The 24,491-nt window shown below is 34.3% G+C and overlaps 2 protein-coding genes across 2 annotated transcripts; both read right to left on the bottom strand.

Moving 5' to 3' along the window:
* Positions 18,424–19,539, bottom strand: LOC107610598. Its single transcript, XM_016312632.1, has 3 exons — positions 19,300–19,539; positions 19,123–19,196; positions 18,424–19,018 (listed from the first exon to the last, which is right to left on the bottom strand). Exons 1-3 carry the CDS (start codon positions 19,537–19,539, stop codon positions 18,424–18,426), a joined length of 909 nt encoding a protein of 302 aa, XP_016168118.1.
* On the bottom strand, positions 22,932–23,509 carry LOC107610597 (serine/arginine-rich splicing factor SC35-like). The gene is made up of 2 exons (XM_016312630.1): positions 23,441–23,509; positions 22,932–23,309 (listed from the first exon to the last, which is right to left on the bottom strand). Exons 1-2 carry the CDS (start codon positions 23,507–23,509, stop codon positions 22,932–22,934), a joined length of 447 nt encoding a protein of 148 aa, XP_016168116.1.

The following is a 24,491-nucleotide window of genomic DNA, read 5'->3' as shown; positions in this document are numbered from 1 at the left end:
TAGAACCAAATGATGGAATATTATTTTTTTTATATCTCAAGTTAGACAATTCTAGTATTTTATCGATTCAACAAGGGAGTTTATCGAGTTGAAAGCACTAAAGCCATTGTCACTCTGAGTTCTAGCATTGAGTTGATACATATATTTTGCTCTTGGCTCCATTCAGACGGGTTAGTTTGTTTATTTATGCCAAAATTACATGATTTATATCTTAGTTTTGCTTCCTTCATTTTTATGAACCCTATTTTGAGATGCTAGTGCATTCTCCATCAATCTTATTCCTTTTTTTCTTATATTTTTATTTATTATTAGGTACTTTAAATCTACTCCAAGGTAGGTAAGAGAAATAGGAACATTGCATCTTCCAAAAAATTGTCCTATACAAACTATTTGTGTAGAAGATGACAAGAAAGCGTTGAAGAAAATTGCTTGCTTCGAAGCATGTAAGCAACTTCATTAGATTGGAGCTTTGACAGATGATATTGTTCCCAAAATTTATGTTGAAGAAGAGAAGATGCAATACTTTGGTAAACTCAAAGGCTTCTACTATTTTGCTCTTCTAATTCTCATTTTTATTTTGAATATTAGTTTATTTGAAAATAAAATTCTGTTTATGCCTGTAACCTTTGGTTTGCTTCAATGTCAATCCAATTCTTACATTTGGTATAAGAAGTCAATTCTGGGTACTATATCTATAGTTGGTATTAGAGTTAGTTTAATCTAGTATCAGTTATTAGAGAGTTTGTAAGTTATGAGAGAGTTTTCATGCAAAAATTTATTTACAGAGTTTGTTCAATTTAGCATCAATTAGTAAAGAGTTGGAGAATTTGTAAAAATAGCTTTCTCACTTAAAGAGTTTATTTTTATTTATTATTAGGTACTTTAAATCCACTCCAAGGTAGGTAAGAGAAATAGGAATATTGCATTTTTCAAAAAGTTGTCCTATACAAACTATTTGTGTAGAAGGTGACAAGAAAGCGTCGAAGAAAATTGCTTGCTTCGAAGCATGTAAGCAACTTCATAAGATTGGAGTTTTGACAGGTGATATTGTTCCCAAAATTTATGTTGAAGAAGAGGAGATGCAATACTTCAGTAAACTCATGGCTTCCACTATTTTACCCTTCTAATTCTCATTTTTATTTTGAATATTAGTTTATTTGAAAATAAAATTTTCTTTATGCCTATAACCTTTGGTTTGCTTCAATGTCATTTCAATTCTTACATTTGGTATAAGAAGTCAATTCTGGGTACTATATCTATAGTTGGTATCAAGGTTAGTTTAATCTAGTATCAATTATTAGAGAGTTTGTAAGGTATGAGAGAGTTTTCATGCAAAAGTTTATTTACAGAGTTTGTTCAATTTAGCATCAATTAGTAAAGAGTTGGAGAATTTGTGAAAATAGCTTTCTCACTTAAATAGTTTATTTTTATTTATTATTAAGTACTTTAAATCCACTTCAAGGTAGGTAAGAGAAATAGGAACATTGCATCTTCCAAAAAGTTATCCTATACAAACTATTTGTGTAGAAGGTGACAAGAAAGCGTTGAAGAAAATTGCTTGCTTCGAAGCATGTAAGCAACTTCATAAGATTGGAGCTTTGACAGATGATATTGTTCCCAAAATTTATGTTGAAGAAGAGGAGCTGCAATACTTCAGTAAACTCCTGGCTTCCACTATTTTGCCCTTCTAATTCTCATTTTTATTTTGAATATTAGTTTATTTGGAAATAAAATTCTGTTTATGCCTGTAACCTTTGGTTTGCTTCAATGTCAATCCAATTCTTACATTTGGTATAAGAAGTCAATTCTGGGTACTATATCTATAGTTGGTATCAGGGTTAGTTTAATCTAGTATCAGTTATTAGAGAGTTTGTAAGGTATGAGAGAGTTTTCATGCAGAAGTTTATTTACAGAATTTGTTCAATTTAGCATCAATTAGTAAAGAGTTGGAGAATTTGTGAAAATAGCTTTCTCACTTAAGGAGTTTGTGAAAACAAAAGTGTTCTTGTTAGAGAAGTTGTCAAACAAAAATTCTTGTTAGAAAAGTGATGAGAATCAAGAGTGTTCTCATGTTGACTTATTATATCCAATGATAGTAATTAAGGGTTTCAAATCAACGAAAAACCAAAAAATTTGGGAGATAATCTTTATCCACTAAAAGCTTATAATCTTTGACGTCTTGTTAATGCAAGATTTTGACAAAGAGTTGATGTTGCAGCTCCGAAGAATTTTAATTGATACTATAATAAATAGTAGTGGAAAGAGTTCATCACATGATGCCAATTAGGGCTGGACAAAAAAAAATTCAAATTTTGGATTTTAAACCAAATCCAAACCAAACCATTTAAAAAAACCAATTTTAAATAAAAAAATCCAAACCAAATTGGATCTCTTTTATAGTTTAGTTTTCTAATCCAAACCATTTAAACAGTTTAAATCCAAATCCAAATCCATATCCAAATTAAAATTCAAAATTAAAAAAAAATTCTAATCTAAGACTGAATTAGTGAAAAAAATATACCAACACTACTACAACAACTATAACAACTCTTACAATAATAAGAATAACAATCTGGGTAAAAGTGATGATGGTCATGCCGTGTTTATGTTTAAGTTCGAGGAGGACGAGGATTTTGGAGAGACTTATTGGAACGATTTTTAGATCAGCATATGTAAATTGTAATTTTTTTGCACAAATTAGTAAAATTTTACGTGAAATGAATTGTTGATGCGGGAAATTATGCTTGTTATTATTTTTTCTAATATTTGGCGGTGTGCGTTCTAAGTGTTCGACGAAATGAGTGAATGAGAGCGTGTTAGTTAGGATCGGAGTTTAATTATTTTCATTTGGTAGCCAACTAAGCTTCTTTGCATGAGGATAAATCGTTACTAATTACAGCAAGGTTGATTGAATAGTCCAACCAATATTCAATTGTTAAGTCCAATTCATTCAATTGTTAACATTAGTTAACATCACAAGATATTGATGCTGTCATTTTCAACAAAAGTAGAAAAAGAAAAAAAATAAAAAATAGAAAATGTATTTGCTAATTTTTAAATGGTGATTTTGATGATCAACACCCACTTAGTCAATTAGTAGGCAAGTTCGTCTTCAGAATTATAAAAAATCGAAAAAAATAAAAATAAAAATTCTTGAAAGAGACAATATATGAATCTGTCAAATTCTTGATGAAGAAGAAAAAGTTCTAGTGACATGTGGAAGGTTGATATTTTAGGGTTATTGTTTTAGGGAGATTTTTCGGTGGTATTCTTTTGATGTTTTGAAAATGATTAAATGTTATATAGATTAGTTATTGTTATTAGATTTATAAAGAACAAATCCTAGTTGTAATGAACATATATAGTTTAAAAAGACTTTAGTATTTATTTCTCTTTTAAAAAAATTATGGTTTGAAAATTAGACTTTTAAATACTGGTTTTAAAATTGGATTTTTGTTTAAAAAATCTAGTTTGGAAATTGAATTTTTAAAAATTGGTTTTAAAACTAGATTTTTTTTTGTTAAAAAATCTGGTTTAGAAATTGGATTTTTAAAAATTGGTTTTAAAACTGAATTTTTGGTTAAAAAATCGAATTTTAAATTTGGATATTAAAAAACCAAATTAAAATTGATTTATATATAAAAACTGGATTTAAATATCAAAACCGGTTTGAAATTAGTTTTTATTTTTTCAAACCATTTTAGAATCGGTTTCTCTTTTTAATTCGGTTTTAGTTTGGTTTCATGAACTACAAAATTGGTTCTAAAATGAATACAGTTTGGATTTTTGAAAATCTAAACCATGCCCACCCTTAAATTACCAATGAGGTATAAACTCTTCTGCTCAATCATATCTATAATGTTCTAAAGGTTCTTTCGATAAATATATTGCTTTCCATTGTAACCCACAAAAATAATAAAAATAAAACAAAAATACAATAAAATACAATAAATTAAAAGCAATAAGATAGTTATATACTAAGGATGTCCTTGCATTGTCTTGTAACTTATAATATCTGTGTTTTGCATAATAATTCAAAAAATTATCATGATAATATATGTATAAGTTTAACAATATACTCATATTTTGTTAAGTGTATTGAGAGAGCTCATGACAGAGCATATACACTCAGCAAAGTTATTAGTTACTCAAAAATTATGTTGTTCTTCTTTGTATCTCGCATTCCTCCTCCTCCTCCTCTTCCTTCTTCTTCTCCTTTTTCTTTGAATTTCTCCTCCTTTTTATTTGCGTGTTTCATTTTCATCATCGTTTTTTTATTACTGTTGTTGTTGCTGCATTATTTTTCCTCCTCCTCTTTCTATTAATTTTGCAACATTATGTATTTTTTTTCTTTGTTTGATTTTTTCTCCCAAAAAAATTATGATAATATGAAATAAGAAGATGAAGAAGAAGCAGCAGAAGACGAGGAGGAGGAAGAGGAAGAGTTTTGAATTATGCATAACTTATCAACACACATACACCGAAAATTTTTAAACAATATACTCAAATATCTTCGTGTTACACCCAAATATCTTCGTGTTACACCTAAATTTGCTGCAAATACAGAAAAATATTTCCTCTAATGCTGCATTTTTTCTTCTTCTTCTTTTCCTTATTTCTTTCTTTTTTAATTGAATGAAATGCAAGTTCATCATCTTTCAAGTAATTTTGCAGTATTATGTATTTTTTCTTCTTCTTTGTTTGATTTTTTTTGTTTTTATTCTTGTTAAGAGAGTAAAAAAAAAGAAACTTGAAAAGGTAAAACAAAAAGAAAAAGATGAATAAGAAAAAAAGAAGATGGTGATGATGATAAAAAAAGAAGAAGAAGCAGCAGAAGATGAGGAGGAGAAAGAGGAAGAGTTTTGAATTATACAGAATTTATCAGCACACATACACTGAAAATTCTTAAACAATACACCCAAATATCTTCGTGTTACACCCAAATTTGCTGCAAATATAGAAAAATATTTTCTCTAATGCTGCATTTTTTCTTCTTCTTTTTTTCTTTATTTCTTTCTTTCTTTTAGTTGAATGAATATAAGTTCATCCTTTTCACTACAAGACAAGCGGAGGATAGTAGCCAGAAATTAGCGTCCGTGTTCAAACTCGCCGTAAATTAGTAGAATCGCATCGATTTTGAGCTGCGGTTTGGCTTCAGCTGCAAAACTGTATTGGATAGCGGCTGTTCAATAAAATCGCTGCAATTCAATCGTTTTGGGTATATATAGTGAAGAATTAGCAAATTTTCATTTTTTGTTCCTCAGGCGAACACAAATGGGAGTAGAGGCAAAGGACACACCTCCGCGCATGAATCCTTACCGCCGTGTACCTCTGCTCATCAGTACCAGTTGCTACGCGCTTTCCTTTGTTGGTGGATCCATCGTCAATCTGCTCCCTGCTTCCTCTGGTCCCGTCCTTAGGTTTGCTCAGGTATCCAAAAAAATCCTTCTTTCAATTTTGTTCTGTTTTCTTTTTGGTTTTAGAATTCAATTTGGTTCAAATTAATCTTTTTCTTCTTGATTTGGTTTCAATTTACTCTTTTGTTTTGATTTTGTTCTTGCCAAGAACATAGGACAAAAGGAGTGATTTCGTTTTAATCTTTTTTCTGTTCTCTTTCTCCTTCCCTTTTCACTTTATTTATTGTCTTTCATTCGCCTATTCTGAATGCTTTGCTATTTGATATAACAACAATCAATGAGTTTTAGTTTCTCTTGTTATCGAATTCTCAAGAACTCCAGGTGTTTGATGAATTGTGCTTGATAATTGCAGATTCCTTATGATAGTAGCCATACTTTCCAAACTGTGTTTGATGAATTGTGCTTGATACTTTATTCTTCTTTTTTAACTCATTATGATAGTATATTCTTTTGGCCATACTTTCCAAATTTATATTTCTTTTTTAACTCATTATGATAGGAAAAATTGTTCTTTCAGAGGTGACAGTGAAGCTTCTGCCAAAAGCACTGACAGTAAACCAAGTTAGTTTTGTCTTTCCAGAAAAAAAAAACAGAGAACTATTTCTTCTAATTTTCTTATGGTTATCAGCAAATTCATCCTTTTTTGGGATAATGAAGGCAAGAGAGGATGACAAGATTGAAACAATAAAGAAGCGATTTAAGTTTTTCTTGGAGTCTAGTCCACCTGTGATTTCTTATTATGGTGAGAAAGGAAAAGTTCGCAAGGTATTTGATATCTTGGTGCTGCAACCGCAAGTGTTAATAATTGAGTTTTAAATGTTTTGTACTACTAATGGAATAAAATTTTGCTTCTTATTAATTGATGCAGCAAGGACTTCTGATCAGATTTTTGAGTTAGTCAAGACAATCTTTGAAGCACAAGATTAGATGGTAAAACCACTATTTCAGACGCAAAAATTTGGTTATTGAAAATAAGCTTTGCAAATAAATAATATTATTTTATTGGAAGTCTCTTGTGTGTTAGGAATAAAGTTTGCTTTTGAATTCGTTATTTGGAGACAAGAAAGAGCACAACTTGGTCATGACACATTAAGAGGGTGCCTAATATGAAACCTTTTGAAGTTTCTCCTTTTTATATTTTTGGGGAAATTCAAAAATATTCATTTATGAAGATCTGTTTCCGGACATCATTACATATTCAACATTGCTCAAGGTTAGATTTCTCATTTATTTATTTGTTTGATTACTTTGCTGTAGTTAGAACCATAAATTCGTCCCTTCAAGAGTGATATTCACTTTATAATGTGTGTAACTCCCGATTAGAGGATTCTTAACTCACCAATAGTGAACTAAGGGGTAGCTCCAAAATATTTTAGGATTTCATCTACAGTAGTTTGGTCATGTGCAAGGAAGACATGCTAGGAGATAGATAAGATGGAGTTGCCTAATAATAAGTTAGTTACAATTAGGAGACCATGGAAAACTATGGGAGAAATCATTAAAAAGTTTTAAAGGTAAATGGTTTATCTATAGACATGGTTTACTATTAGAACAATATGGCGTTGCTTGATCCATTTAATATTGTTCTCTCAGCTAGTTAGAAAATGCTTAGTTGGTTTGTACTGTCTAGATTTATTTTAACGAATGTTATTATCTTCCCATTATATTAATTCAATGGATATTTATGCTCCACACAGTTTACATTTTCTCTTTGCTCATACTCTCAATATGTATTTTTGAACAAAAATATTTACAACACTATCTTAAATTTTTCTATTGGTTTGGGATGGTTCTCCAGTAGCAACTTTCTCAGTTTCTCTATGTAAAATATAGGGTTTTTGAGAGGCAAAGGATCTTGCTTCAGTTTTGACAATAGTGCTGGAAATGAAATCATGCCATGAATTAAACATTCACAAAACTGCTTACACTGCAATAATTGATGCTTCACTAAAATGTGGCTCGGTTAAGGGTATGTTGTTATTTTACTACAAGATTTCTTACTTTTCTTGTTTAATAGAGAACTAGGATAATTTCAGGAAGACTTAAAAACATAAATTGATGTTATTTTGAATTAGTATTTGTGAGGAGTGATGATAAATAGAAACCAAATTTATGTTTCTAAAATTAATGAGTTATCCTTGTTTCTCAAATTAAGAGGTAAAACTAATATCAACTTGTGATACTAATGTATTTCTATTGTGCATTTACATGCTTTGTGTATTTTTTGATAAATATTGAAGAAAGCTGGTAGGAATACCAAGTTAAGGCCAAAACCTCATCTATACCTCTCCATGATGTCTTTTCTATTGTTGGAGTGTGGCTTCGTGAATAAATTTCAAGATAATCATATGATGGTCTTGCTTATCAATACTTATTATTATCTACGGATAAATGTAATTATATTAGAGATGAAGAGCTGAATGAGACCCTTTTTCAAGGCCCTTTCTCATGTCCAAGAATTCACGCCAACTGCAAAGTGTTGCTTAGGACACATCATCAGGTAATCTTCTTGCATATATATTACATTGACAAAGTTAAGTTTGAACCTTTGACCTCGGAGACAACTCAATAGTTGCTCCAAAGCTCTTCTCCATATATATTACATTGACAAAGTTAAGTTTTTCTTCTTATATTATTTTTTGTATGTGATTTCCAAAGCTTGTTTATGCTGTGATAGGATATGGCTAGTAGAGTTATTGCTGAAGGGCTGCTGCCAGAGCAAACGCCAGTCTCCAAAGTTATGACACGCACTCCTATATTTGTCACTTCTGATACACTCGCCATCAAAGATCTTCAGAAGATGGTCCAAGGTTAGTCCCTTATAGTTTCTTTATCCTTAGTATTGGGCGTCAAACAATGGTTTAAATTTCCAGAGGAAGTTGCTAGAAATTAGAAAATGCTACTGATGCCTACCACAATTTCTGTTATTGGCTTAGCTGCTGACATTCAAAGCCACATTTAAGTTTTCAAAACTAGGATAATTTTTGTGGTGGTTTTGGCTTTTTGCTATTCCTAGAATGAATTAGTTTCTTATAGACCTTTAGATTCATCATGGTAATCGTATATTATCAATTGCAATTAAGTCTCTACCTTTTATGGAACACTTTGAGGTACAACACTCATGGCCATTTGATTTTGTCTCAGAAGTAAGAACTAACTCAACTAAGTATAAATTTTGTTACTGTTTACTTAGGATGTAATCAATCTTTATGGTTTTGGAATTTGGTTGTTCATTAAGTGTGATATTTCCGACATGGGATCGGAGTACAAAAAATATACACCCTAGGATATGGACTATATGAATGAGAATGACTATCTTGTATCTAGTATCTATTAACATTTGCACTACTATTTGCATCTATATTTTGGTTGCTATTTGACAATAGTTGTACACAAGAAAAGGGTTTCATATGTTAACTTTAACAATGACTGTAGACAACTAGATATAATGTATTTGTTATTACTTATTAACATATTCTAGAGTCAATCAGGTTCCATTTGCTAGTGTAGTGTTGCTTAGTCAAAAGAAGTTGTTTCAGATGTTAGGTTGGTATGAGTTATGCTTTTTAAATGTGAGCATAGTTGCTTTCTTTGTTACATCTTTTAGGAGCCATGTCTAAAGTGTCTAGTAGGAGCAATAATAAACAGGTAAGACGTGATGATCCATTGTAGTGGCATATCTAAGCCATTGAATTGGATGATAGCTTATTGCATTCAAACTGATAACATTTCATAAAATTTTCAGACATGGATTGAAGAATTGATTAACTATTTTTTCCATTTGGCAATTCTTGCTGTCACTTAAATTAATCAATTTTCTATCCTAAAGTCGTGTGGTCTAGTCCTCCCTGCTCCTCGTAAGTTGTATCGTGGATCTCAGTATGTTTTCTTACTATTTGTGTATCCTTGATTTTGATGATCATGCAGTATATGAGTAAGGATTTCATTAGTTTCTCACATCTTGTTTGCTGGAGTCATGATATGCAAAGCAATCTGTTGAGGGAGATATAAATTGATTTCTCAAACTGAATAGGTAAATTGAAGCACCTGCCTATTGTGGAAAATGGTGAAGTCATTGCCATGCTGGATATCACCAAATGTCCATATCTAAGATGGAGAAGACAGCTCAACAAGAGAGTGCTATTGCAGCTGCAGTTGAGGGGGTGGAGTTGCAAAGGGGTAGTAATGGATCTGGTTGGTAAACTATACATACATCTTTTAATACTAGTTGTATATGAATTCCTCGATTCATTTTGCTTGCTGCAATGTATTCCCTTGGGTTTTTTTTGGTGAGTTTGGAGTTGGATTTTTCCATCCAGGTTTTGCTTTTACGAAGCAGGAAAACCAATGTATATATCAAGGAGTAATTTACCACCATCGAATATTGACAATAGCAAGGTTAGTACAGAAAAATAATAATACAAACTTGGTAGTATTTTATAACTAAGGGGATAAGTATTGTTTTGGTCCCTCACGTTGAGGGTCGGAATCGAATTTATCTTTAAAATAAAAAAAAAAATCAGCATTTTTTAGAAGGAAAAAAAATATATTTTTAAAAATTTGTATTAAAATTAGCGGAACAATCCTAAGTTAAAAATGTAATAACATTGTGGCGGTTTGTAACCACCGGTAAAAAATGGACTAAATCCTAATATTTGTATATCGCGGTGATTTTAAACCGCCGCTAAATTAATTGCCGCAAACTACTGATTTAGCGGCGGTTCTACCAGCGGTTGCTGAAAACCGCCGCCAAACCCAATCCCGGCGCCCATATCCATGGCGGTCCAGTTAGCCGCCGGCCTTTGATTTTGCGGCGGTTTAAAACCGCCGCTAATCAAGAAGAAAACCGCCGGTATTCTGCGACTCCTTTGTAGTGTTTCTACGTAATTTTTACCATTATGTGTTTCTTCTTCTTCTTTGTTTTTTTTTTATTAAGAGAGTAAAACAAGAAGAAACTTGAGAAGATAAAACAAGAAAAAAAGATGAATAAAAAAAGATGATGATGACGATGATAAAAAAAAGAAGAAGAAGAAACAGCAGAAGATGAGGAGGAGGGAGAAGAAGAGTTTTGAATTATGCAGAACTTATCAACACACATACATAAAAAATTCTTAAACAATAATACACTCAAATATCTTCATGTTATACCGAAATTTGCTGCAAATACAGAAAAATATTTTCTCTAATGTAGAACTTTTACATTACATTTAATTCAAACCATCAACGATGGACAACAATTTTCATAAACAAAAACATTATTCACCTACAGAATCATAAACTACTAACGAAAATATTTACTAGAATTGAACCACACATGAATGAATTTAAAACAATAATCAATTTCGTTCTGGTTCAATTGGCAATCTGAACTTGAATTATTTATTATCTTCAACAACGAGATAACTGATGATGAAGGATAAGGAGGAGAAGAAATTCTAATGAAAAAAAGGAGGAAGAAGAGGAGGAGAAGGTGGTAGTGTTGGTGACGACGATAACGAAAGAGAAAAATAACAAAGAAGAAGAAGAACGTGCAGTAACAGCACAAAGAAAAACACACTACAACAATATAGATTATTTTTTAGAGTTATATGTGTAAAAAAAGAATTAAAATTCGTCAAAAAAAATAAATTTTGACACTATTTTAACTATGAAAATATATTAATAAAAGTTTTGTCAAAAATAATATTTTTAACATATAAGTAATTGTGAAAAAAGTTTAAATCTTATTTTGATAAATATTGGCTGTCAAAAATAATTTGTTAGAAAAATTTGAGAATATATTTTCTATGATACTTATTAATCGTCAAAAATACTATTTATTTTGACACTTATTGACCATAAAAAATTCTCAACAAAAATTTTCAACAAAGAATGAGATGAGATCTTGAAACTGAAAAATAAACTGAGATTTTGAAGATAAAGAATGAGTAGTATGATCCCAAACTGAGAGCAGTGTGATGCCAAAATTGACGGAGCCCAGAGAAGAAAAGGAATAGTGGAGTAAATTGAAAACAAATGAGTGTCAAAATTGAGGAGTAATTTTTTACGGTCAAATTATTCATCAAGAAATATATTAATTTTTACATTTAATTATAACTGTTAAAAAAAAGTGTTAAAATAGCTCTCTTTTCTTATAGTGACGTACGCGCGTGAATATAAATGACTTGTATAGACTTGTATCAAAAATTGACTTATATGTAGAGAATAATACTTAATTATATCTTCTTTCAACTACTACTATACTAAAATTGAAAAAATGATAAAGGTACGGATGATGTGAAATAATACCTCAATTATGTCGGTATTAGAATATATATTGATGCACATTGTCAAATCTCCTATCAGTATAAATAGAGCTTTGGATCAGGTTTATAGCACCGCAACAAACACAAAATATGAAATGAGAGAAAAAGTGCAACGCAGCAAAGTTTCGTATGTGTCTTGTTGTAATATAATAAGTATAATGTTATAAAAATTGTGTGATAAAATATTAAGGAGACAAAAAAATTATTAGAATTTATTTTATTTAATATTTATTAATTATAATTAAAATTAATAAATAATAAAAAATAAAAAATAAAAAATGTAAATCTCATATTAAGATAGGATAGAGCTCTTCAAAATAAGAATTTTGACACCAATTTCAAAAAATTTGGCCTAAAATTGGGCCGAACAAGCCGAACCAGACGAACCGGGCCCAAAATGGGCCCAAGGCCCAACCCATCAGCCCAATTCCTTATTAGAAGAGCCATCTCTCTTCTTCTCTTCAGCAAGGACGCCGAAAGTAAGCTAAAGGTGTGGAAAGAACATAACCCTAACCTTGTAATCAAACCTCCATAATTTCTCACTCCGAACTCCGATTGACGAATTGTTTGCGGCCACGCATTCACCGCGTCGAGCTCTACGATTCCATTGGAACAATTTCTTAGGTAAATCGCTCTATGATTCCGGTTCTTCTACCTCTTAATTTTCAAAAATTAGGGGTAGAAGAACTGGAATCATAGAGTGACTTACCTAAGAAATTGTTCCGATGGAATCGTAGAGCTTGACGCGGGAAACACATGGCTGCAAACGATTCATCAATTGGAGCTCAGAGGAAGAAGTTATGAAGGTTTGATTACAAGGTTAGGGTTATGTTCTTTCCACTCTCACCTTGAGCTTGCTTTCAGCGTCCTTGCTTAAGAGAAGAAGAGAGATGGCTCTTCTAATAAGGAATTGGGCTGATGGGTTGGGTCTTGGGCCCATTTTGGGTTTGGTTCGCCCGTTTCGGCCTGTTCGGCCCGTTCGGCCTAATTTTGGGCCAAATTCTTTGAAATTGGTGTCAAAATTCTCATTTTGAAGAGCTCTATCCTATCTTAATATTAGATTTACATTTTTAATTAATTTTATTAAAATTTAATTTATTTTCTTAGGTAAGTCACTCTATGATTCCAGTTCTTCTACCCCTAATTTTCAAAAATTAAGAGTGTCTAACTTAAGGAATTTGTCGATTTTGGTTCTCTAGGTCCGAATTAGCTTGCGGAATTCGTTGAACTTGACTCACCGAATCTATGATCACGGTGAGGATTACTAACCCTATTTTAATTCATTAAATTAGTGTGTGAGAATTGAATTTAAATGTGGATATGTGAAATTAGGTGTGTGTACATATATTGGAGTTTGATTTTGGGCATTAAAAGGCTTGGTAGAGGATTAGTGTTGGGGCTTTGGTGATTTTGGACCTTAGAGCTGTGTATGGCTTAAGTGTTGCCTTGGACCAAACGCGGAAATTGGCCAAGGTATGGTTTAGGTTTTGCGCATTTAATATGTAATGCTCTGTGAAAACTTAGGCTAGAGAACTATAAGATAAGTTGAAGTGGTTGAATATATTGAATGATTAGTCTTTATGATGTTGTTTGATAATTTGATGTTAGGCATGTGTTGAGAGATATAGTCATGGTGAAATTAGGATGTTTTCTTGGTGTTTGGTTGTAATTGAGCAATTGACAATGTGGATTAAATATGAATATATGTATGCTAGTACAATGATGATGTTAGTGCTGATGGAGGTGGGTATTTAGTATGTGATTTGATGAAAAGTGATGTTTGAAGAGTTTATGGATTGTTGAGTAGATGGTGGATTTGTATTGAGATGCTATGTATGTGTATTGGTGCTGATTAGTTGGGACAAGAAGTGAGTATGGTAAGCTGAATTTTATAGAAAAGGAAGGTTTAAGGTTCTGAACGAAACTTAATTTTTAAGAAATTTGGCAGTCCATAACTTGAACCTCAAATTTTGGATGAAGATGAGATTTGTTTTAAATTAAAGAGGGTTTTATAAGCATGAGAACGATATAAACTTTGCGGAAAATCGAATTCTGTAGAGAAAGTTATGGACGCTGGAAATCTGGTGCAAAAACCTGAAAATTTTTAAAATGCAGCAGAACCAGAATTTCTGGTGTGTGCCTATACACACTGATGTACGCACGCACCTAGCAGTAGCAAAAAGTTCACTTGTACATACGCACGCCTTTGTGCGAATGCACACCTGGTGTTTTACAGAAAATGTGCGTACACACGCCATTGTGCACACGCACGCACCAGAATATGTTTTCTACTGGTGGTGCTCGCATAGGTGAGGCGTACGCACACCAAGTAGCTCCTGGTTGGTGTGCGCACACACAATTGTGTGCGTCTGCACACACTCTGTTTTTCCAGCACTTGTATTTTTATGATTTAAACATGGTTTCGAACCTCTAAGCCTCTATTTTTATCTTTTTAACCTTAGATCTTACTAGTAAACCTAGTAATTAGTTGAAGCTAGGAAATAGAGATAACTTGGGAATGAAGTAAATGTTAAAAATGATGAATTGTATAAGAAGGAGGTGTATATATGAACAAATTATGATGTTAAGGCTTGAATGATTGATTTTCTACATTATGAAATGTATGAGGCAAGTAAGAGAATAATGTAAGAAATTGAGAATTGATGATGTTAATTAATCAAGAATATTAAAATGTATGATCAATGGGTTAAGTAAAAGTAAGAATGATGAGATGAGATATGAATTAGTATCGAGAATGAAAGCGATGATTATGATAAATGATTGAATATTTTGAGCTTGGGGTATTGTTTTTCCCATGTCAGCTTGGGGTGTTGTCTCTTTTCCCATGTCAGCTTGGGACTCGTCCCATGGATATTATTGAGCTTGAGGGCGTTCTCTTCCCCATGTCAACTTGGGGATTCTCCCCATGGTGTATTTTTGAGCTAAAGAACATGTCGGGATGGCTATGTAATCGACAGTTGATATCAACAGTCATAGGACAGGCATGCATCTTGTGCACAATGTTTGTTTATTTATTTGTGAACTATTTGGGAATGCCTACATGATTATAACATGCTATTTGTTGTACTTGTTAACTGTATTACTTGGATGGACAGAAGAAATGGTGGAAAAGACTTAGTATTAGGGTCAGGTTTAAGCTAGGCTTAGATATTCTTAGAAGACCACCTTTTTTTTTGTTTTTGGTTAAGAACTTAAGCTTTAAAATCTGAGTGTCGGCGTTCTAGGATTGCCTCTGAAATTTCCAGCACTTTATATATTATGTGCGTGGTACCTTTACCATGCTGAGAACATCCGATTCTCATCCCATACTATGCTGTTGTTTTTAGATGCAGGCCGAGTTACTATGCCCCTCATAGAGGTTACAGGAGAGTTAGGGTCTTATTTCTGTAATTTGGGTAATTGGGGTACTTGTATATGTATGTAAATATTCTCCGGCCAGCTTTGGCTTCGTAGGCTGAGTCAGAAGCTAGTTATGCTGTATTCTTGGCTCTCTACTCACTCTTTCGCTTATTCATAACTATGATCTTTAGGTTTCTTCACACGCAAGTTATTCCATTTCCGAAGCGTTGCACTTTTTATTTTGCGATTTTATTTTACCCATTTTTCAAGGCTCCTAGTTTATTATATTCTTTCTGCTATTATATGTATGTATTTTATTTTAGAAGTCGTAGCGCCTTACCACCTCTGTTTTACATCCTAGGTATAAAGTTCTGTGTGGTAGGGTGTTACAAAAAAACTTTTTCACAATAAAATATTGGTATTTTTTGTTGATATATTAATTCCATCGATTCTGATATAAATTATTTGGCCCGCTTTTGCTAGGAGTGATCATTGTCCCCTTTCCTACCACCTGACTCCGCCTCCTGACTCTAATAAATGTCACTTTTATTTTCCATGGAGAATAAAATAGACAATTATACCCTGTGACCGGACAATTTTGCAACCTAGTATTAGTTGTACACAACTTTGGTTCAAGGAAAATGTACCCTTTCTCTTAAGGATTTTTTATTTTAATAAATGAATTAATTATAATAATTACTGAAATAAATAATTTAAAAAATATTTACCGAAATAAATATCCCTCTTATATCTTGTTTACGGTGTAAATGAGATAATTTTGTACGTATCTCGTTTACCATGTAAACAAGATATGTGTAGTTTTTCAATTTTCATATATCTCGTTTACAGTGTAAACGAGATATATGTATTTGTAAATATAAAAATATTTTTTGAAAATAATAAAAAATATTAATAATATCAATAATCTAAATTTTTAACATGCAATTAGTACTTAAAAAGATCGGTAGAAGAGATTAAAATGGATATATTTGATCAATTAGTACCCAAAAAGAGTATATAAAAAATTTTAGATTAAATTATAGATGGAATTGGATTGACAAAAAATTGAAAGATGGGAAGCGTGGAGTTGATGGATAAATAAAATAGAGAAAGAATGGGGAGATAACCGTTTTAATTGTGTGTTAGGGAGATAAATAAAATAGAGGAAGAGTGGGAGATAACCTTTACCAATTGTTAGGACAGGTTGACGGGGATAAATAAAATAGAGGAAGAGTAGGAGATAACCATTTGCCAATCGTTAGGAGAGGTTTGCCAAATTGTCAGAGAGGTTGATGAGAATAAATAAAACAGAGAAAGAGTAGGAGATAATCGTTTCAATTCTCTTCTCATCTTTTTCTGTTTTATTTATCGTGCATCAATTTCATGCTTTCCATCTTTTAAATATATTCCCATACAACAAACGAAATTTAAATATATTTCAAATTTTTATATACTCACATACAACAAACAAAATTTGAAATATAATTATATTTCAAATTTTTATGTACTCCTATGCAACAAAAAAAATTTAAAATATATATAATATGAATTAAAAAATTACTACTCAAGAGAGTACATACAAAATTTAAAAATTTTGTCAGTTAGAAACAATAGTATTAATGGTGGGTAGTTAAAAAAGGTAATCATATCAAGAGTAGGCAGTTTAATGGTGCACTTATGTGCTTTCACGTAAACGTGTTGACGTGTTTATTTTCAATCGGCAGTCCATCTTCCCTATCATTTAAAATGGATGGTTTATCTTTCCTATTATTTAAAATCGTTCATTTTCTTTATTATTTGAAACGTTCCATTTTTAAGAGTTTTGTCCAATTTAAATCATTAATATTTTTATTATTTTTAAAAATTATATTTAATTATTTATAAATACAATGTAAATGAGATAACATGTATCTCGTTTACACTGTAAATGAGATATACCAAAATTGAAAAACCACATACACGAGATACATGCAAAATTATCTTGTTTACAGTGTAAACGAGATAAGAGAGGGGCATTTATTTTAGTAAATATTTTTTAAATTATTTATTTAAGTAATTATTATAATTATTTTATTTATTAAAATAAAAAATTATGATTCTTAATTATCTAACTATTTAAACAAGAGGAGTGTTAGGGAGTCAGAAAGTTTTGTGATTTGTAATCATCAAATAGCTATTATTAGTTTTTTTTTAAAGACAAACCAGCTCAACACACTCAGTGGAGCATACAACAATACAAGAAACGAAGCAACTCCTATGTCATCTCTGGCATAGCCATCAACAACATGAATTATTTTCACACCATTCCTTCGAACTACAAAACGATCTAGCAATGCATTTCACCACGACCGTTGTCTTATTCTGAAAAATGAATTCATTTCTACACAGCCAGATATTCCATATAACAGAGAAGAACCCCATTAACCATGTTTTACGCTCGTCTTTTGTCATAGGCAGCATCCTCGAGCTCTCAAAATGTTCTCTTATGGGCCCCAGGATGCACCATGCCCAACCCACATGAGAGATCCACGCACACCAAACCTGCCAAAGAAACTCACATGTAACAAACAAGTGTTGAATAGATTCCACTTCGTTGTTGCACATCACACAAATATTATCATTCTGAACAATTATGTCGAAATTGCTCAAATGGTCCTTTGTATTAACTCGTCCTACTAGCACAAACCAATTAAACAACTCAACTCTATGGGGTACCAGTCCTTTCCAGATACCATTTTTGAACTTGTATCTAAGGATATCATCCATCATGGTCTGTTCATGCAAAACCTGCACAAATGAGTTAGTAGTATAAACACTTTTCTTGCCAAACTTCCATGCCACTTTATCTGGTACGTCTTCTATCAATCTCATAGTGTGAAAGATATCAAGCATTTGATTCAGATTGTCAATCTCCCATTGGCGGAGTTCCCTCCTCCATTGGAAGTTCCACACCCACTCTATCCCATCCCAAAACTCACAATCCCCAATGATGGATCCTTTGTTATTTGAAACCAAGAAAAGCCTCGAAAAGGAGTCTTTTAACTTCCCCGACTATAGCCATGTATCCTCCCAGAATTTGGTTGATCTACCATCACCTACTTCTATAGTCAGTCCATCAATCATCTTCTGTCTAACAATTTGCTCTTTAATTTGCAGGTTACATATTTCTTTCCACGGACCCTTTTTTCTGGTAAAGCTTGAGTAGACAAGAGCTGGCTAGGATTCAGATTATTGCACGAGCACACAATCTTCTTCCACAGTGGACAGTCTTCCTTAGAGAATCTCTACCACCACTTGAACAATAAGGCGGCGTTCCGAATTGTCACATCTCTGACACCTAGTCATCCTAGTTTCTTTGGTGCCTGTATCATTTTCCACTTTACAAGAGTCAATCCAGGTCTTCCATCCTCCTTTCCCCAAAAGAACCTCCACTGTAGTGAAATTAGTTTTTTCGCCACCGCCGCTGGCTTTTTATAAAGGCTGAGATAATAAATTGGTAGACTATTGATTACTGACTTGATGAGGACCAACTTCCCTACTTTACTGAGAACCTTTGCTTTCCACAAACTAAGTTTCTCCTCCACCTTATCAATTACCGGCTTCCATGCTTTTACCATTCTTGGGTTTGCTCCAAGATTAATTCCCAAGTACTTCACTGGCAGAGTTGTTGCCCGGCACCCTACTAGTTCGCACATTCGATCAACCCACTCTTGATTGCAATTTACCGGTATCAAACTGGATTTTTCAAAGTTAATGCTCAACCCGGAAATAACTTCAAAACACCGCAAAAGTCTCTTATAATTTCGAAATGTCTCCACCTCTGGTGGATAGAACAATATAGTGTCATCAGCAAATTGTAGGTGTGACAACTCTATAGTATCCCTACCAACTAAAAGAGGGGATATTCTCCCACTTCTAACTGCCTTCCCAATCATCCTATTCAATGCGTCAAATACAAGGACAAACAGAAACGATGATAAAGGATCACCTTGCCGCAGCCCCCCTTTCCATCCTGAACGGTTTTGTGGTGACCCGTTAACCAATATGGAGATAGATGCTGATCTGATACATTCTCCAACCCATGCCCTCCATCTTCTCCCGAACCCCATCTTTTCTAGAACAACATCAACAAAGTTCCACTTTACTCTGTCATAGGCTTTTTAGAAATCCAGTTTGATGATTGCTGACGCATTTCTTTTTAGTTTAAGCCATTGTACAGTTTCACATGCTATTAACGCCCCATCATGTATTCTCCTGTCCTTAGCAAAAGCACTCTGTGATTCCCTTACTAAGCCTAGCATTATGCTTCTCATTCTCCTTGTCAACACTTTTGATATCACCTTATAGATGCATCCAACCATACTGATTGGTCTAAGGTCCTTTATCTCCTTTGCGCCCACAAATTTCGGTGCTAGCGCTATCCAAGTAATATTGGAATCTGCTAGTAGCCTCGCCATCTCAAAGAAAGTCATCACAACTTTAGTAAATCCCACTCCAATGATCTCCTCCCAGCACCTTTAATAAATTCCACTCCAATCTCCTCCCAGCACCTTTTTATAAAGTTCATGTTATACCCATCACTACCCGACGCCTTAGACGATTCGCAATCCCACACTGCATCCTTCACTTCCTCCTCCGATGGTAACATCTCTAACGCCTGAGCTTCCTCCATCTCCAACCGGTTGACTAGACCATCTCGAAAGCTGATATTTGGCGTAACTTTCTGTTGGAACAATTTCTTATAGAAATCTCTGATGGCAACCTTGATCCTTGCATGATTCCTGACCAACCTCCCGTTAATAACTAAAGACTCAATCTTGTTATTTCTTCTTCTTGTTGATGCTATGTTGTGGAAATATCTTGTGTTCTTGTCCATCTCCTTGGCATGCCGAGACCTGGACATTTGTTTCCAGTGTATATCTTGCCTCGTATACCACAGTTCACAGCACCTCACTAGTGCCTTCTTGCTTCTACTGTACCATCATAAACCCCATTACTGACCATGTTATCCACTTTCTTGATCTCATCCTCAAACCTTTTTATCTTTGCAGGTATATTCCCAAAGTGCTGCTTGTGCTATCTACCAAGCGGTTTCGATAACGCCTTCAGCTTATCCAAAAACTGAGTATCTCCCAACCTTCTCCATTCTTCCTTCACCATCCTTAGGAATCCTTCATGTGTGAACCACGAATCTAGGCTGCGATGGACAATGATCTGATAATCCTCTCGGTCCTCCTCTAAGCCGAGTATCCGGGTATGCGTCCAGCCATTCCAAACTCACCAGGCATCTATGAATACGACTACAAGACTGTCCTTAAAACCATGTATACTTGCGATCATTAAGCGTCAAGTCCACCAACTCTATATCATTTATCCATGCTCTGAAGTCTTCAGCGGTTGCTGATAGACCTGTCGCCCCTTTCCTCTCATCTATATGCACAATTTCATTGAAATCCCCATGTAACAAAAAGGAATTTGGTACAACCCTGTAACATAACGTAACTCCTCCCATAGTAAGAGTTTTTCCTCTCTGACATGCGGTCCATATACTAGACAAACAGTACAGTAAAAGTTATCTTTGGTCATCACTCCTTCCACACATAACCACTTATCTCCTTTATAGAAATTTAACAGTTCAAAAACAAATTCATCCCAAATTAAGAGTAAGCCTCCCGATGCTCCAAATGAATTAACGCACTCTTAACTAGCACTATCATTACCCCAAGTACTTGCTACATCAAACTTATTCACCATCTCTTTTTTTGTTTCTATCAAACCCAACATATCTATTCTGAACTTATTTTTGAAGCTTTTTATCATATTCAATTTTGCAACTCCTCTCAAACCCCTAACATTCCAGGAGCTTAAAATCATTTAAAAAATTTATTACACACCTGCTTATGAATTTTTGGCCGACTTCTTCTGATTTTCTTCTTTTGCTTAGACTGTCTCCGTTTTCTAGCTAATTCGTCATTTTGCTCTTGGAGAATCGCCATAATGTCTTCTTCATCCTGCACGGAATTGCACCTGATTCAACCGCCAATTTCCAAGCCTCCCTATTCTCCGCCATTTCTTCTTTCTGACTCTGGCCTTGGTTGCCTCCGTATAACGCCGAATCTTCGTTCCTATCCAACCCTGCTTCAGACTCATATTCTGCTTGATTTTCATTCCCTGTTCCTCACCCAACATCATAATCTTCTTCCATCCTTGTCGCCACTCCCCTACCTGCTGCGCCTCTGCGTTATAGTCCCTCAAGGTACTCTTCATTCGGTCCTCTTCCATCCCTCTCATTCCTCATCATATTCTTTCTCGAGCGTTGAAAATCATGGTTCTGTTGCTGTGTTATAGCCTTCCCAGGAGCCTGTTGATCCTCGCCATTGCCGCGTCCAAAACTCGCAGCTACACGGTTCAGATCTCTAACATCATCGTCGGCTCCATGACTGTCGTTCTTCGCGCTTCCGTCAGCTCCTCGCGCTACACAGCGGCGCACTTGCGCCACCCCAGGGATCTATGCGTCGTCCCCATAACTGCGCCTGACATCGCCATCTGCAGGGTACAAATCCGTGGTGTCATCGCCGTCCTTCTACCCGTCGATTTCTGCGTCTCCCCCAGCTCCTTAGGATACGCTGCGGTGACCTTGCACGGTTCCAGTCTCTTGAGAATTCGCCTCGTCCTCTCCCCCTCCACATCCATCGTGACTCAGCAAGGAAACAAGCTACGTTCGCTGGTTCTTTCTCCATCTGGGTCAGGGGCTGCACAAGCCGTTGTTTCACATTCAACCGGGCTGGGTCGTCAGTTGTTCCAACCCTACCTGCTATGGGCAGCCCACAGCCTCCCTCATTCAATTGGGCCTTCTTCAATTTGTCCTTACCATCCTTACTCTTCAGGTCATTGGGCCTGCTTTCAACCAGCCCAATCCTCTCTCTTCCAATAACGATTGAATGCGCATGTGGGATTTGAATTCGCTCATAATTGTATGATAGCGTGTAATCTGAATCAATCTCCTGATTATTTGCAGCTATTACCATTGAGATTTCCTTCCCCTTTGTTAACACATAATTACGGCTCTCATAATGATAATTTGAAAACTGAATATTCCACTCATTCAATTCAGAGGGCAGAATTCCTATTTTGTCCTTCTCTTGTTCCTCATTCAATTGTTTCTTCTTCATGAGTCCCGCCGCCGGATCCCATCTTGCTACCCTCGGCTCAGCACCACCACTAGCTGCCTCCCTTATATCATCCTGCTGTATATTTTTCGCAGCCACTATATGCTTACCTCCTTGGTCAAACGTGGTCTCTGGAAAACATTCTTCTCTATACACCTCACTGCCTACCTCTTTTACAAGAACATCAAATCTGCTTGCACCAATAGTGACATGACCCACTCGTTGTTCATATCGAACATACATGTATATATCAGGACGCGACCAACACTAAACGAATTACACGTTTCCGTTAAAGTATCACACTTTACCACTTCACCCCATTGATCTCCTAATCTTGTGAAGGTCTCCTTTGACCAAGCATGCAAAGGTACTCCATAACATTCCAACCAGACTCTTCTAGTTTCGTTTCTCTCAGTCTCATCCCATCTCCATACCATATAGAAAAATTTTAATAGATCGTTCATTATGAATGTGTATGCTTCCTCCGCATTAGCTAACATGTCAAACGTTAGCATTGCTTTGTATGCACCCAACTCCCTTATATGCATTACGCACTGCCATTCATTATGAATCTTTTGACGTAGTGCCTGAAAATTGATCATCTTCTTTGTGCCTCCCACAATACTCCTTTGTAGCCAAGTAACATTATTTTTTGCCACTGGTATTTCTATTTTCTTGGATCATCCGTTCTTATTTGGGTCCTTGCCCTGCGCATCTCTTGCAAAATTATCCACATGCTCTTCCATCTTCCTTGCAATCTTGTGCTGTTGAGGTCCACCTTCCTGCTCTTTTCTTGCCGGTTCCTCCACTTCTTTTCCTTTAACGTCCTTCAGTTCATGTTTTCTTCTGTATTTTGCTTCTGCAACAAACATTCTCTTACCTCTCAACACCATGTGATTTATTTTTGCAATAGCCTTCAATGCTCCACCTTTTGTGGTGTATCGGATAAACGCAAATAGATAGATCTGTCCATTTTTGTTCTTCCGCGCAAGATAAATGTCTATAATCCTGTCCGTCCAATTGAACAGACTGAATAGTTCGCGCTTTGGAGATATCAACTGGAAGATTATCAGCAAAAATCGAGAAAGAATCTAGCTCCAACCGATAATACTCTTCTTTGTTCCAAATCCGAGGATCCTTATCCTGTTGGTTTGTATGTCTATTGCTACCCCTCCCCGTATTTACCCACCCCGTGTTTCTCCCTATTGCTATCTGTTCCTGTATTTACCCATCCCGTGTTTCTCCCTCTCTCTCTCATGGCTCTCAAAATCAGTTTAACCGCAACATTGTGCAATTACTAACATACAAACCACTTTTCTTTTGATTAACTTTTAGAAATAAGGTTGAGGGTCTCTGATAATTGATTTTGGATTCCAATAATTGCCGTAAAAAAAAATTGACTAGAATAATAACAAGCTAAAATTAATGATATCAAGTGAAATTTAGATATGTAAATATGTGCTACTGGACCTTAGGTTTATATGATGATTGTTACTGTAATAATGATATAATTAAATAGTTATTATTAATATTTTTAATGATATGAAATTATATCTAATTATATAAGATTATTCTTTTTTTTTTGTGATTAAGTGTCTAGATTTAATAAAACTGCTGACTCCCTAAACTTTCTCTTTAAAGAATTAAACAACTCACGAGCGACAAGCGAATTGCATAAGCAAGACAGATGGAAACGTGAACAATTGGCAGGCCACAGGCAAGTCGAGGAAGCACGAGCAGATCAGAGGGCATGAAGGAAGCACCCAGAGCAGAGAAGAACCCAAGGCAGCAGCTTACGGTGACGGCAAGCCGGCAAGGTGGCTGAAGGTTTTTTGGATGTGACGTCGATGAGAATAATTAATTTTATATTTTAATCTTATTAGTTATATTTTTAGTTCAAGGCTATTATTAGTGTATTTTCTTATTTTTCACTATAAGATAACCACTTTTCTTTTTATATGAGTCACTATGTATATTGCTCTACATACTTACTTTGAAGTTTGAATATGCACCACGAGTAGTGATGAGTGATTACATAAAGATGATAAGATCGGACATTATGAAAAGTGTAGTTGAGCTGATCTAGAGCAGCCACTATATATATTGCAATTTGAAACTATATAAATGGACACTTAGAACAAGTTTTACTCTGAGGTATAATATTAGGTTAGAGAAAGTTTATAGTTTAAATATATTGAAAAACCATACTTATTATTACACCCTAATAATTATTATTATTA

The sequence above is a fragment of the Arachis ipaensis genome, chromosome B08, assembly GCF_000816755.2.
Source record: "Arachis ipaensis cultivar K30076 chromosome B08, Araip1.1, whole genome shotgun sequence".
NCBI classification, from domain to species: Eukaryota; Viridiplantae; Streptophyta; class Magnoliopsida; order Fabales; family Fabaceae; genus Arachis; species Arachis ipaensis.
Note: the sequence above shows the minus strand (reverse complement) of the source record. Positions and strands in the feature narration are given on the sequence as shown.

Excerpts from the sequence above, each read along its gene's own strand:
- LOC107610598 (XM_016312632.1), bottom strand. The coding sequence starts at position 19,539 with ATGGCGAGGCTACTAGCAGATTCCAATATTACTTGGATAGCGCTAGCA. Across the intron at positions 19,197-19,299 it reads CGTTAATAGCATGTGAAACT|AAAAGATGGGGTTCGGGAGA; the intron begins GTACAATGGCTT and ends ATGTTGTTCTAG. Across the intron at positions 19,019-19,122 it reads CAGCATCTATCTCCATATTG|GATGATTGGGAAGGCAGTTA; the intron begins GTTAACGGGTCA and ends CGCATTGAATAG.
- LOC107610597 (XM_016312630.1), bottom strand. The coding sequence starts at position 23,509 with ATGAGAGAGAGAGGGAGAAACACGGGATGGGTAAATACAGGAACAGAT. Across the intron at positions 23,310-23,440 it reads GCAATAGGGAGAAACACGGG|TTGATATCTCCAAAGCGCGA; the intron begins GTGGGTAAATAC and ends ATAATCTTCCAG.